At 46.6% G+C, this 15,933-nt stretch overlaps 1 protein-coding gene across 1 annotated transcript in view; it reads left to right on the top strand.

Annotated features, from left to right (window-relative positions):
• Positions 1-15,933, top strand: part of WDR36 (WD repeat domain 36) — a 63,704-nt gene that overhangs the window by 10,123 nt on the left and 37,648 nt on the right. The window contains exons 6-9 of the mRNA XM_019484362.2: positions 505-559; positions 2,780-2,912; positions 4,586-4,761; positions 9,885-10,005. Coding sequence (XP_019339907.1) covers positions 505-559; positions 2,780-2,912; positions 4,586-4,761; positions 9,885-10,005 — 485 coding nt within the window. The remainder of the gene's footprint in view (positions 1-504; positions 560-2,779; positions 2,913-4,585; positions 4,762-9,884; positions 10,006-15,933) is intronic.

The raw sequence follows: 15,933 nt of genomic DNA, 5'->3' as shown, positions 1-15,933 counted from the left end.
ACTAAAGTATTTTTGTTATAGTTTTTTATTTGAGGCCGATTAAAAATCATGACAGACTTAGAAATCAGGGTCTTAACTGGTATGAAAAGGATGCTTACAATGAAAGTACGTATTTTTAATCCTTTAACTACAGTGTCATTATTGTTACTTCTTTGTATATCTGCTTTGGGTATATCTACTATACAGTGTAATGCAATAGTGTGCAGATTCCCAAAATTGTTCTGAAACAGTTAGCTTGGGTACAAGAAGCAAGATACTGATGTTGTAGGGTGCTCAGTCCAGGGTAACATGGCTGTATTGCTTTCAGCATCTCATCTAACTGGTGTTGAGTTTGGATTTTGTCCGCATGGAACTTCCCTTTTCTGTGCATTAATTTTTAATGTTAACTGCTAGCCTTCATTTTCTCAGTGGCATGCTGCTTTGTGCGTGTAATTGTTAACCATACATTCAGAAAAAAGTCCATATCAAAATGAAAGTTTTAGAATATCTTCTTTCCTTTTGCAGCAAACTTTTACACTCATTTCCTGGATGGGGCTCTGGGGTGACAACTCTTGAACAGGTTAGTATTTTGGGTAATTTGTTGGCCTATACAAGGTAAATATAGAACAGCAGTTTAGAAGAACATAAAATATTGTACTTCAGTGCTATCAGTACATATTGTACAGAGAGAATAAAAAATATGCTACTTTGAGGGCTATGAAGTCTTAGGTAACAGCTCTGCGAATCCCTACCAGGTAGCTCTGTTAGTTCCATTAGGTATGTTTGTGATTAAAGACTGTTTAGGTGGCTGTTTGCAGAATATTGACCTACTACAAATGAGCTTAGTTATGTTGCCAGTGCCTTGTTTCTGAAATGTATTTTGCTTTAAAAAACGCACACAAAAAATAATATTTTTGCCAAACTGGAAAGAGCCAGTATCAAATGTCAAAGCTGGGCAAAAACCAGCCGAACATACAGGCTGTGGACCAAATCTGGCCCATGTCATCTAGCTTTTGGGGCTTCTAGAAAGGCTACGGTTTCAGTGGTGGGGCAAACAGTTGTGGCGTTAACTGCCAAACTCCCAAGTGCAGATCTCTACTGGGTGCTCATTTTGGTGGCTCTTCTGCTTGCCCTGCTGTCAAAATCCCAGCTGTTATCCCCGTTGGGAAGTTGTTTCAGTGGCAGCAGGGTGAATGAGGCAATGTTAAGCTCTGCAGCTGCCTGAGCTGACACAGCAGCTCAGGCAGTCATGGTGATTAATGCCATCTCTGTTCATCCTGCTGCCAGAGGTGGGTTTCCTGCCTTCCCCCTGAAATCTTGGCAGCATTATTTAAAACCTAAAATTCAAATTTCTGCAAGCAGAATATACTTATTTGAGATAAAAAATAAGTACAACACGGCAAATCTATTCTTGACTTCCTTTAGACTTGCCAAATCGTCAGATTCTAGGTTAACGTAAATGCATTCATGTTGTAGGAAACTTCCAGCACATTTATGTTGCAAGTTTTCTGTGCCAGGCAACAGTGCTTTCCATTACCGCTATAGCAGTGGTTTTCAAGCTTTTTTGACTTGAAGCACCCCTCCATAGCTTCTGCAAATTGAGTGGCACCCAGTTTAAAAAAAATTTATATATATATATTATAGTGCTTACCTCCTTGCAGAGGGGCTGGGCAGTAGGGATGAAGGATTATTCAGACAGGAACAAGCCTGAGCATACATTTATCTACTTAACTTGCCTACTTACCTCTTTACATCTTGCAGCACCCTTTAAAAGATCTGGCACCCTAGTTGAGAATCACTGCCCTACAGGCTTCCTTTGAACTAGAAGCCACGTAACTATGTTGGCACTCTGTTACTAGTGGACTAATCAGCAGTGTTGTGTCAGGGCTAATCAGCTAATCTGCAGTGCAGCACAAATATGCTCACATTGCTTCCAGTTCAGAGGATAGCCTTGTGCAGAGCAGTGTAGCATATTTGGTATTGCAACCTATCATGGGGAGCTTGTGAACATGCTTTTAGTGTAAGGTTTAGCAAGTACTTGATCACAAATTTAAACTAAAATTTTAATTGATAGTTGTTTTAACCCTACATGCATCTGCTATTAACTTGATGTAACTGCACATTTCTGACAGGAGAAATTTGTGGACTTTGATTTATCATTGTGTAAAATGTAATTGTTGTATAAAAAATGTGAAGTTTACAAAGTTGAGGCACTCGACAAGAAATGTCAGCTTGGGCATTCTGTACATTTTTTAATTCAATTATAATTTCATATTGTTTCTGTACATTTTTCAGCATATGGGGTAGCTGTGCACAGTAAGCAAAGGAAGGATATGATATTTACTAGGCTTGTTAGATCAGTTTTTATAAAAATAAAAGTATATCTCGCAGTCATTTTTATACCAAATATCTTAATTGTTTTAGATGCATTTAATCACTTAAATTGAATCATTTGACATATTTTTGGCTAAATCAAAATAATGTTTTTATCCTCATTCATTGCACATGCATAGAATTTTTTCTTCTTTCTTGTTGCTCCTCAACACAGAGTGTGAAATTAGTTCACTTTTACTGGGGTTAATTTGAAATAAAGCTACTTCAGTCATTGGATTTCTTGTGAATTTATGCTGTACAATTGCAGGCAGTTTTGACTGGGTCAACAGCACTGCTGCCTCAATTGTTACATACGAATGCTTGGCAAGTCTAAATTGCAACCAACAGAACTTCTCCATATTTCCTTTTAACATGCAAAAAGTTGGCAAGGAATCTAATTTGTCATCCATTTAACTGTTCTTCTTAGGCACCTGCAGTGGATGTTGTGGCAATTGGTCTTGTGTCTGGTTATATTATTGTGCATAATATTAAGTTTGATGAGACGCTGATGAAATTTCAGCAAGACTGGGGTCCTGTTACAACCATCTCTTTCAGAACAGGTACATTTTAGCAATTTTAACCATTGTATGTACTAATTGAATTAAAACAATAGTATTAATTGAAAAGTATAAACATGGAGGAAAAAAAAGTTGCGTAAATATTGTTGAGATTTAGGTGAGTAGTGTTGCAGTATGTAGATGTTTAATCATTTTTTTAACAATGGAAGAATTGCAAATATTGCAATGGAAAAGTCTAATAAAGACCAAGAGTATTTTTAAATGTTACTATGAATCTATTTGGGAAAGCTACTGCAAAGTAAGCAAGGGTGTGACTTTAAGGTGCTCTAACTGTACTCCACACTAGCTTCCCACATGGATGCTCTTAATGAATAGTAAAGTGTGAGGAAACTGTAAAAACACTGGTCTTGAAAATCACATGGTAGCATTGTATTGGGTTTAACATTAGCGTTAGCCATGTGCTGAGGATTCATTGATTATTCATTTTTTTTCCTGCTGATTGGATCATAACTTTTCCTAACAAGAACCAGTGTTCACTGCTTTGCCATACTTTCTGCACGTTACGCTTTTCTGGAGCTCCTGAGATAGCTTGGTCTGTGCGCTCATTCTTGGCTATTCCAGTTCTTCATATGAGTTATTGGAAAGGGCAAGCTTTTGAAGCTCTGGTCCCTGTCTGAAGCCATTACCCTGCTAAAGTCAGAAAAATACCCTCTTGGTACAGCAAACAGTTGGCTTATGTTACTGCTATATGTGTATGCTTTAAAGTACTAAAACACCTCATCCTCTAGCACCTACCAGAGGTAGAAAACATTAAGAAAGTTGAGCAGGTTGGGTTTTTGACATTGTACCAAGATCTGGTGTTCTTACACTGATTTGGGCTTTCAGAAGAAGCTTAAGATAACTATGTTTTTGGACCTGATGGCTGCCTAGGTCAGAGTTTGACCAAAAGATTGGTGTACCAAAACATCCAAGATTTTACCAAATCGCCCAGTGGATACTGCAGAACTGTTTGATGGTTGAGACTGTGCATAGGAAATAAAACAGGCTTATGAAGATGAAGCAAAAGCCTCCTATATGACTGTACTGGCACCCATATTATTCAACCTGTATGTCCATTTGTTTATGAAAGCATATCTGTGCAGAAGACATCTGCCTCAGTACTCAGACTCTGTAGTTCACTGACCTAGACACCATGTTCTCTGCCAAAATGACCAAGTTAGCTGAATATTACAGTAGGTGGTATCTTCAAAAGAGTGCAGCTTCAGTAGTGATAGGTATGTTACACTTGCACAGTACTTCCAAAGTGATTGCATAAAATGTAACTATATGGGTAGTGAATAAAACATTGTGATAAACTGAGATGAGATTGATGTGACACTAGATCAAACTCAACTTTTTATAAATGCTTTTAAAAAACACAGTTTCCGTAGTAGAGGTGTATACTAACCTGAGTAAATTAGCCGCTTTAGTCTGGGGTGCATCTATTCGCATCTTCCAAACATCCTCACTCATCTGTAGGCTACTTGGCACAAGTGTAGTCCTGTTTGTCACACATGCAGCTTTATCTGCAATTAAAATGTTTTGATAAAATGACTTAATTTTACAGTCTAATTAAGAATAAACATTTCATCTAAATATTTGTTTCCATCACCTCTAAAGTATATAAAGTTCATAGGATTTATTTTTTAAAAGCTTGTTTATAATTTTGTGATCAGATGGACATCCAGTCATGGCAGCTGGAAGCCCTATTGGACACATTGCATTGTGGGATTTGGAAGAGAAGAAACTAATTAGTCAAATGCGAAATGCCCACACCACAGCAATAGCTGGTTTGTCGTTTGTCCACGGAGAGCCACTTCTTATTACTAATGGTGCTGATAATGCTATACGGGTAAGTTTTGCCTGGTATTAACTATTGTATTTCCAATATATTCATATGTAAATATTGTTCTCCCTAGTGGTCCTTCAAACAGGGATACTTGCATAGATTTTCTCTTAAAAGATAGGAAGCAAAGGGTAAGGCTAAATGGTCACTTTTCAGGACAAAGGGAGGTCAAAAGTGAGATCCTGCAGGGATCTGTGCTGGGCCCAATTTTGTTTAGCATTTTCATCAATTAGCCTGGAAATGGGGATGCATAATGGACTGTCCAAGTTGGCCAAATTATTCTGGGTTGTCAAGTCCCAAGGTGATGGAGAGTAGTGGCAGAAATATCTCACTATGCTAAGTGAGTGAGCAAAAAAAATGGCAGATGAACTTCAGTTCTCGCAAGTGCAAGGTAATGTGCATGGGGAAGAAATAACCTCAACTATATATAAACAGTTCTAGGTTCTGTACTACCTTTTACAACTCAGGAAAGAGACCTTGGAGACTGTGACAGGGGGCATACTCTCAGGGCCCAGTCACAGGACCAGCCCGTACTCCTGTTTAGGGCAGTCTGCTCAGTCTTGCCTGTCATGCCTTTGTTGTTATAATAATAGTTGTAATATGTGAGAGGTTGCCCATTTAAGACCCCAATGGCTAGGGGTTTACACACAATTCCAACCTTCCCTTATCATGTCCCATGCCTCGCAGATGTCTTTCTTGAGCTGTTCTTTACTCTGGCTCATGGCTGGGCGAAACTCAGCCCCTTGCTTGGTCTCATATGTTTATCCTTTCACTCTACCCCACTGGGTCTCATTCACACCACCCGCTCTTACCGGGCCTCTTAACATGTTGGCCCTCGCTGGGCCACACTCATCCTGCCCTGCTCCCTTCAGTGGCTCCCATAGGCCAACAGGCTTGCCTGCTCGCACTCCTTGGCTGGCCAGCGCTCAGCCTCTCAGGCCCTTTTGCATCCCTCATCTGAATGGTGAACAGACAGTTCACCTAGCCCTGGGCAGAGCTCTGACCCAAGCCCCTCTCCAGATAACTTGTTACTCTCTCTCCCTTGCTAGGGCCAATTACTTGCCCACTCGGCCTTGGGCCCACTTGCAGCCTCAGGCGTCCAAAGACTTACCTGGGCCTAACTGTTCCTTTCCTGGGGTTTCAACACTTGCCCCCTCTCTGGGCCTCAACCCACTCACCCTTTGGAGACTCTGCCATTCACTGAACTTCTAGCAGCTAGCCCCATGCACTCCACCCCTTCACTGGGGTAACTCTTTAAGAAAGGGAGGAGGGAAGACCCGGGCAACTATAGGCCCGTCAGTCTTACCTCAATCCTGGGGAAACTCTTTGAGAAGATCATCAAGGAGCACATGTGTGATGGGCCGGCATCAGGGATGATGCTCAAGGGCAACCAGCACGGTTTCATTAGGGGCAGGTCATGTCAGACCAATCTGATTGCCTTTTACGATCAGGTCACAAAAACAATGGATGCAGGTGTCGCTGTAGATGTAGTCTTTCTGGACTTCAGCAAGGCCCTTGACACTGTCTTCCACCCCATCCTCATTAAAAAAACTAGGCGACTGTGGCACTGATGCCTACACAGTCAGATGGATTGCAAATTGGCTGAAGGGTCATACTCAAATGATGGTGGTGGATGGGTCTTTTTTGACCTGGAGGGAAGTGGACAGTGGAGTCCCCCAGGGCTCAATCCTTGGGCCCACACTGTTCAATTTCTTTATTAGTGACTTGGACGATGGGGTAAAAAGCAGTCTGTTTAAATTTGCTGATGATACCAAGATTTGGGATGAGGTGGGCACACTAGTAGGGAAGGACAGATTACAGCAGGACCTGGACAAGTTACAGGGGTGGGCTAATTAAAATAGGATGGGTTTCAATACTGACAAGTGCAGGGCGGGACACATAAGCTAGGAAACTCCCTTCTTGAGAGCATGGTGGCAGAAAGAGATCTTGGAGTCATTATTGACTCCAAGACGAACATGGGCCAGCAATGCAAGGTTATGGTCAGTAGGGCTAACCTACCTTGTTGTGCATCCACAGATGCATCTCAAGCAGGGCCAAGGAGGTGATCCTCCCCCTCTGTGCAACACTGGTCAAGCTGTAGCTGGAGCACTGTGTTCAGTTCTGGGTGCCGCACTTCAGGAGGGATGTGGACAGCATTGAGAGGGTCCAGAGGAGGGCCACCCACAGGACCTGGGGACAGCAGGGCAGACCCTATGAAGAGAGGCTACAGGACCTGAACCTGTTCAGCCTTCGCAAGAGAAGACTGAGGGGGGACCTGGTGGCCATCTATAAACTCACCATGGGGGGACTAGCAGGATTTGGGAGAGACCCTGTTCCCCCTAGTGCCCCTCGGGATAACAAGGAATAACAGCCACAAGTTGTTGGAGAGTAGGTTTAGATTAGACATCCGTAAGAACTACTTCACAGTTAGAGCGGCTAGGATCTGGAACCAACTTCCAAGGGAAGTGGTGCTGGCTCCTACCCTGGGGGTCTTTAAGAAGCGGCTTGATGCTTACCTGGCTGGGGTTATTTGAGCCCAGTTTTCTTTCTGCCCAGGCAGGGGGTCAGACTTGAAGATCTACAAGGTCCCTTCCGATCCTACTTCTATGATTCTATGAACTCCTCTGCTCCCCTCACTGGAGCACATACTTTGCCCCTATGCTGGGGTCTTGGGGTATTATACCCCCATGGGCTCAGGTGCCTCTCAGTAGGCATACCTGGCCCCACTACCATCGGGGTCTTCTGCCCCCACAGGCTCAGGTGCCTCTCCTGTGAGCATGCCTGGCCCTACTACCCTCTGGTCTTGATGACCCACCAAATGGTAGGGACTGGGGTTATCAGGCACCCCTACCTGCCGGTCACTGGGGAGGTAAGTGGACTGGCATTTCTGGGGGACTGTCCCACCACAGACAGCCCCACCAGACCACCCTTCTCCAGCAGGGTGCAGTTTTCAGTCTTACCCAGGACCAAGCAGGCCTACCTACCCTGGTCTTTTCCCAACTGGGGTATGTGATGTTCCTGGGCTGCTCTCCCTCCTGGGCCCTTTAATGCAACCCCCTTCTGCTGGCTGCCACCTTCATAGCAGCAGGCACACTGACTAACCCGTACCCTCTTTCAGCTGTGATGTCCTCCCCCTCAAGAGGGCCTCTGGCCTGCTTGAGGCCCTGGCTCCACCTCCAGGCCAGTCAGGGTGCCAGATGGCTCTCTGTAGCTTTGCTTTGTCCCTTATGGTGGGGTCAATTTCCCATTGGCCTTTCAGCCCTGACCCCCTTACATTGACCAGTCAAGGGGTTAGAGAGTTAGCCAAGCAGCTTCTGCCCTCCGTGGACAACAGGGGTCTCCTTCTGGGGCCCACCATACCGCCCTCTCCCCTTGGGCTTGCTTAGAGCCCTGAAGATCTTAATGGAGCAGCCCTTCTCTCTACTGGGCTCACCTGAGCCCTAGGCCTCACCCCTGTCGGCTTTAATCAGGGGCTTGCCTAGCCCCTGTGTTGGCCCACTACTCTAAGCCCCCTTTTTAGGCTGGGCCTTGCTCTATCTAGTCCCACTGCCTTTCCCTGGGGCTTGGGAACCCACTGGGCCCCTGGGAACCTCCTGCCACCTCCATAGTTCCTCCCTTACCTCCAAGGTATTCTGTGAGCAGCAGCTTAGCCGAGTGTTGTTGCTCCTTCAGCTGCTTGCAGCAAATTGCTGCCTCAGCTCCAAGAACCAGGATCTAAAATGGCAGCCTCATCAGGGCTGGCCTGCACCAGCTGGCTGCCTGCTCTCGGCCCTTAAAGTGGTGGACAGTGAAGGTGCTCCACCACAGAGACATTGTAGATGGTTCTCTAAAAACATTAACTCATTGTGCAATGGCAATCAAAAAATCCAGTAAAACATCAGGCATCATTAAGAATGGAATTGAAAATTAAATCGAGAACATCATCATGCCAATGAACAAATCCGTGGTGCACCCACATCTCGAATGCTGTGTGTGGTTCTGCTCCTCACATCTCAAAAAGGATGTAGTAGAATTAGAAAAGGTACAGAGAAGGGCAGCCACAATGATCATGGACCTGGAGCAGTTGCCATACCAGGAGAGACTAAGGAGGCTAGTACTCTTCAGTTTGGAGAGGAGAAGGCTGAGGGGGGATATAATAGGGGTCTATAAAATCATGAAGGGTGTGGACCACGAGACCCAGGGAATTGTTGTTCACCAAGTCCCAGAATATTAGATCTAGGGGGCATCTGCTGAAATTACTAGGTGACATGTTTAAAACTAACAAAAGAAAGTACTGTTTTAGGCAACTTGTAGTTAACTTGTAGAAATCATTGCCCCAGGAGCTGGTGGAAGCAGGTACCATAGCCAGGTTGAAAACGGTACTGGATAAATTAATGATAGATCTATTAATGGCTATTGAACCGAACAGCTAGAGTTGTTTCCTCTGACCTTTCTAAACCATTAATGGTAGATACCAGGGAGGGTATTGAATAGGATTATTCTAGAGATACCTGGCTCAGTGCTCTTCTTCTGTAGCAGGGGTTCTCCACCTCTGGCCTGGGGGCCAGATCCAGCCCACAGACCCATGACATCCAGCCTGCAGGCATATCTCATGGCTTGGACAACTTGGCAGTGGGGAGCGGTAGAAGCTTCACACAACTAGATCCAGTCTTTCCTGAGCCATTGCCCACACAGTGGAATGAGGCTCCTGCCTCAAATCCCTGTCCACACATCCAGATTGGGCTGGGCTCTTCCCACCACCCGCTGGGATCACGGACACTCTGTCCTGACCCTGCCCCAGATGAATGGATCGAGGTCTGGCTGTGCAACTGGCCACAGCTGGATCAGACCCACAGAGGGACCTGGCGCTGCCCATCTGGCCCACCAGGCAAAAAGGTTGGCCACCACTATTATATAATATCCACTTCTGCCACTGTCAGAGACAGGATACTTGGCTAGATGGACCATTGGTCTGACTCATGGCAATTCTTACAACTCTGCAGGCAGCTATATTTAACTGAATCATTAGGTCTAGCAAAATCCAAATAACTAAGTGGGACCACTTGTACTTTAAGTAATATAATTTGACTTCCCTTCAGTAAGGATCACCATTTTTAGTACTACATCACCTCTTTCCATTTCTCAAACAGGTATGGATCTTTGATGGCCCTGGAGGTGGTGGTCGCTTGTTGAGGTGTCGAATGGGACATAGTGCACCTCCAACAAGAATCAGATACCATGGGCAAAATGGACAGCAAATTCTTAGTGCAGGTGAGATTTTTTTGGATTTAAACTGTTATTCTTACTGGCTAATGATGACAAAGACTGAGAATGGACAAAACAATTATAATGATTTAAAAAGTACGGGCATATATACTATGTGTTAACTTGAGCTGTAGTAACTGTTTCATCTGTCTGCTCTATCCCATGCTAAATGGAAACTAACCTGCAATCATTTATCCACTGTTTCATTGTGGAATTAAATATATTGTGGTTCAGCTTCCACTTACCACAGGATACAGCAGACAAATGAAGCAGTTACAACATATTAATTGTGTCTGCCATGAGTCTCTTCTTTAATTCCTCCCTAGCCCTTGCATGTGTTTTATCTTTCCACATTCAGAGATAAATAACTGGGTGTATCTTTTTTTTTTTTGAAAGTGCATAGAAAATAACTGGATTTTTACATTATTTTGATATACCATATTTTCTTGCATACAACACACATCTTTTCTCCAAAAACAAGCTGCTGGAAATGGAGGCGGGAGGAAGGTTTAAACAAGGAAATTTTGGGAGTAGCAGTATCTGCAGCTTAAGGATCTACTGGAAATTGGGGAGGGTAGAGGATAAAGTAATGCTGCACATGTAGCACATGGCAGCATGGTATACTGTGTGTTAGGGAGGCTCCTCACCTCTTGACTGTGGACATTTCCCTTTCCCCCATTTCCCCTGCCAAGCAGAAGCTCAGGCTGCAAAAACTGTAAACTGCTAGTAGTAGGTGGGCTGCTCTGTATTTAGAAATGCAGAGGAGCTGAGTGCCAGGTGACTGACCTCAATAGGTGCTGTTGGCTAGGATCAGGTCCTCTGCTGATCTGACAGGCACTGCTGGCTCCCCACCCTGCTCAGATTAAGAAGAGAAGAAGAGTTGGACAAATTAGCTCAGCCAGGAGTACCTGTGAAATTCAGATGGGTTAACAAAGCAGCCACAAGGTTTCTCCTCTCCTGCTGCTGTCGCTGACCGTCTTTTCACTGGTGAAAATACCATATTTACCAGTATTTTTAAGGAAAGATCTTTTTTCCTTTATTCTGTTTTTCAAAAATCCATATCTTATTCAGGGGTCGGTTGTATGTGAGAGGGTACATTAATAATGAGTATTTGTGAAATGACAACTGTATGACTTGACATTTAGATTTATGATAACAGATCATTTCACGGTGTCCCAAAGAGAATGGATACACAGATTCTAACTCCTATGATTTCAGAGTACAGATTGAATCTTGAACTAGAAGACCATGTTGAGGCTAAGATGAAAATCACATAGCGATTTTTAGAAATTTTGACTACTATGCAACATTTACTGACAACATAATAATATATTTAATAACTAAACAAATCCAGAAATTATTTTACTTTGCCCATCATCTCAGGCATAACTAATAAAGGCACTCTGTATTATTTTTGGCTGTTTATTACTATGGCTATCTGAATCATGGCTATGGTGCATCTTGGCCACAAGCCTCTGCAGCTGTATCTATTCAAAAGTCATCACTCATTTAGTAGTGAATGAACACGGGCCCCCATGCATGTAACCTTCCCAAATCCCATTTATATCCCTGCCCTCTCTTTACCTTGACTTTGCTTCTGTCCCTTGCACAGTTGTCCTCATACAAAAACTTTCTTCTGTAATGTCCAGCCACTGCCTCCTACTTTTCCCTCCCTATGCAATCTTACTTTTGCTAGGAGTGCACCAATAGAGATTTTTTGGGCTCATACCAATGGCCGATTTTTAAGGAGCCATATCGGCCAGTACCAGTCCGATTCCAATATGCAGCTTGGCAGCTTAGAGACCAGCATTGGGCTGGTAAGTCTGGTGTGGGAGTGGCAGGAGGAAAGAGATTTGGAGTGAGGGGGCAAATCGAGTCCCTCACGGTAAGCAAGGGAGTGGGGCAGGAGCAGGCGCAGGCACTGCCCAGCCGGTGTGGGGCATAGGACGGAGCTGCAAGCGGCTCATGTCGGGGGTGGGGGCTCCTGCTGTTGCACGCACCCCAGGAGGGCATGGTGGGGGAGGGGCATAGATTTATAGATGTAGGGTCGGAAGGGACCTTGCAGATCTTCTAGTCCGACCACCTGCCCTGGGCTGGAGAAAAAACTGGGCTCAAATGACTCCAGCTAGGTAATTGTCAAGCTTCCTCTTAAAGACCCCCAAGGTAGGAGCCAGCACTACTTCCCTTGGAAGTTGGTTCCAGATCCTAGATGCCCTGACTGAAGTAGTGCCTTCTAACGTCTAGTCTGAACCTACTCTCTAACAACTTATGGCTGTTATTCCTTGTTACTCTGGGAAGCACTCGGGGGAACAAGGTCCCTCCCATTCCCCGCTGGTCCCCCCTAGTAAGTTTATAGACAGCCATCAGATCCCCTCTCAGCCTTCTCTTGTGAAGGCTGAACAGGTTAAGGTCCCATAGCCTCTCCTCGTAGGGTCTGCCCTGCTGTCCCCGGATCATGCTAGTGGCCCTCCTTTGGACTCTCTCAATGCTGTCTACATCCCTCCTGAAGTACGGCACCCAGAACTGGACGCAGTACTCCAACTGCGGCCTGACAAGTGGTGCATAGAGGAGGAAGATCACCTCCTTGGCCCTGCTTGTGATGCATCTGTGGATCCACGACAAGGTGCGGTTAGCCCTACTGACTGTGTCCTCACATTGGCGGCCCATGTTCATCTTGGAATCGATAATGACTCCAAGATCTCTTTCTGCCATTGTGCTTTCGAGAAGAGTTCCCCAGCCTCTAGGTATGCTGCTGGTTCTTACTGCCCAAGTGCAGCACCCTGCACTTGTCAGTATTGAATCCCATCCTGTTCTCATTTGCCCATGCCTGTAACCTGTCCAGGTCCAGCTGTATCCTGTCCCTCCCTTCTAGCGTGCCCACCTCACCCCAAATCTTGGTGTTGTCCACGAATTTAAACAGGGTGCTTTTCACCCCCTTGTCCAAGTCGCTAATAAAGAAATTGAACAGTGCGGGCCCAAGGACCAAGCCCTGGCGGACTCCACTGTTCATATCCCTCCAGGTCGAATATGACCCATCCACCACCAATCTCTAAGTGCGGCCCCTCAGCCAATTTGCTATCCATCTGACTGTGTAGGCATCAATGCCACAGTCACCTAGCTTTTTAATGAGAATGGGGTGGGAGACAGTGTCAAAGGCCTTCCTGAAGTCCAGAAAGACTACATCCACTGCATCAGGTTGGTCTGACAGGACCTGCCTCTAATGAAACCATGCTGGTTGCCCCTGAGCATCATTCCCACTGCTGGCCCTTCACAGATGTGCCTCTTGATAATCTTCTCAAAGAGCTTCCCCAGGATCGAAGTAAGACTAACAGGCCTGTAGTTGCCCAGGTCCTCCCTCCTCCCTTTTTTGAAGATGGGGACCACATTGGCCCTCTTCCAGTCATCCAGCACCTGGCCCCAGAGCACCATGAGTGCTCATAAAGCTATGCCAGGGGCCCCGCGATAACCCCTGCCAATTCCTTCAACACCCTGGGGGTGGAGAGCATCTGGACCTGTTGATTTAAACACATCCAGCCCCTCCAGAAGTTCTCTAACTTGGTCCTCCCTGACTCTAGGCCTGGCAGTCTCTCTCCTGAGTCTGTCCTGAATCTCGGTGGGAGAGTCTTGGTCCCCGCACAAAAAAATGGGAGCAAAGAAATTGTTTAAAAGGTCTGTTTTTTCCTCTGGTGCAACCACCAGATTGCTTAGCGTATCCTGCAGGGGCCCCACATTACCCAGTGCCTTCTTCATACTCCCTATGTATTTAAAAAAGGACTTCTCGTTGTCCTTGATCCTTGCTGCTAGCCCTAGTTCTTTATCTGCCTTAGCTTTCCTAACGGTCCCCCTACAGACCCAAGCGATGGAGGTATACTCCTCTTTGGTGATAGCCCCTCCCTTTCACTATGTGTACGCCTCCTTTTTGGCAGTCAGGCATTCCCAAATGCCCTTGGTGAGCCAGGCGGGCTTTTGAACACTCTTGCCCCCTTTGATTCTTGTTGGGATTGTCACCCCTTGGGCGTGAGTATTGTCTTCTTAAGGAACGACCTCTTATCTTGGGCACCCAGTTCCCCTACTCTCCAGGACCCCAGTGCCTCTCCTACCAGTCTCCAAATTATTGAAGTTGACCCTCTTGAAGTCAAGGGCTACTGCCTTGCTGCAGGCCCTTGACATTCTGCGCTGGATGGTGAATTCCAGCAGGCGATGTTCGATCACTGTCACCCAGGTGGTCAAGAACCTTGAGTCCCCTCACCAGGTCATCGCCTGTGGGCAGGACCAGATCCAGCAGGGCATTTCCCCTGGTGGGACTGTGCACCTCCTGGGTTAAGTGGAGGTCCTGTATCTCAGCAAGGAATCTGTGAGTGTTCCAACCTGGCTGACTGCTCCTCCCAGCAGATGTCTGGGTAATTTAGATAACCCATGACAACTACATCCCTTGCCTTAAGTGCCTCCACAAGCTGACCCGAGAATTCACAGTCCATCTCTTCTCCTTGGTTGGGAGGTCTGTAGTAGACTCCCACTGTGAAGTCCCTTTTCCCATGACCCCCCTGTATTCTGACCCAGACAGAGCACTTCAGCCTGCCCCTTCTCTGAACCCATCCTGCTAGTTGAGGATGTGTATTGCTCTTTGATATAGAGTGCCACACCCCCACCTTTCCTCCCCGCTCTATCCCGCCTATATAGTCTATAGCCCCTAATGTTAACTGCCCAGTCATGGGATGAATCCCACCAGGTTTCTGTGAGCCCTACTATGTCCAGGTTTGAACTAGCTATCCGGAGGGCGAGTTCCTCCTGCTTATTCCCCATACTATGAGCATTGGTGTAGAGACATTTAAGGCCTTGAATTGGTGCGTATGCCACCCCCCCGATTGCCAGGACTATCCAGACCCCTGTCACTTACCTGGGTACTCCTTATGCACGTCACCTGTCTTGGTTGGGAGGTGTCCTCAAGTCCTCCTGTGGCTCCATCCCCCGGCGAAGCTAGTTTAAAGTGCGCCGCATGAGATCAGCCAACCTGGAAGAGAAGACATGCTTGCCTTTAGGGGAGAGGTGTAGCCCATCCCGCCCAAGCAAGCCCCCTGTGCGAAAGTATGGGTCATTATCCAGGAACACAAAGCCTGTCTGGTGGCACCAACTCTGTAACTGTCAGTTGACCTCACCAGTGCAGGCCTCGTGTCAACATCTGCGTCTACTCACTGGGAGAATAGAGGAGAATACCACCTGTGCCCCCGTCTCCTTGAGCTTGGTCCCCAGGGCCTCAAAGTCCTTCATGATGCAGTCTGGGTTGCCTCTGGCCAGGTCATTTGTTCCCACATGGATAAGAACCATGGGGTACTGGTCTGAGAGTCAAATGTGATATCATGAATCCTAGCCCGGCATGTAGCAGACCTCTCATGCCATAGGGTTCGGTTGACAGATGGGACCCTCCGTTCCCCTTAGGATGGAATCCCCAATGATGAGGACCCGGCGTTTCTTCCTCCTGGTGGCTCCTAAGGGGGCATGTGCCCCTGCATCTGCATGTGGGATAAGGGTGGACTGCCGCTGCAGGCTGAAGCTGGCTCCAGGCTCTTCCCAGCTGGGGCTGCAGCCAACCCAAAACTTGCTGTAGTCCCCCCAGCCCCCCTCCCAGCACAGCTACCCCCCGCCCCAAGTGCAGTCCTGGCCCAACCCCACTGCTGGAAAGAGTCTGGCGCTGCCCCCAGCCGCAGTGGCAGCCTGCCCTCACCTCGCACAGATCTGGAGGCGCACGCCCCTGGACGAGCCACTCGTGGCTCCATCGCATGCCCCGCCCCGGCTGAACACTGCATGCCCCTGCCCCACTCTCTCCCTCACCACAGGGGCCTCGATCTGCACACCTCTTCCCTCTCCCTACCCCTTCCCCCACAACAGACTTACTAGCCAGATGTTGCTCTCCAAGCTGCCAGGCTGTGCTCCTGG

This window comes from Alligator mississippiensis, chromosome 3, assembly GCF_030867095.1.
Source record: "Alligator mississippiensis isolate rAllMis1 chromosome 3, rAllMis1, whole genome shotgun sequence".
In the NCBI taxonomy this organism is placed as follows: Eukaryota; Metazoa; Chordata; order Crocodylia; family Alligatoridae; genus Alligator; species Alligator mississippiensis.
Note: the sequence above shows the minus strand (reverse complement) of the source record. Positions and strands in the feature narration are given on the sequence as shown.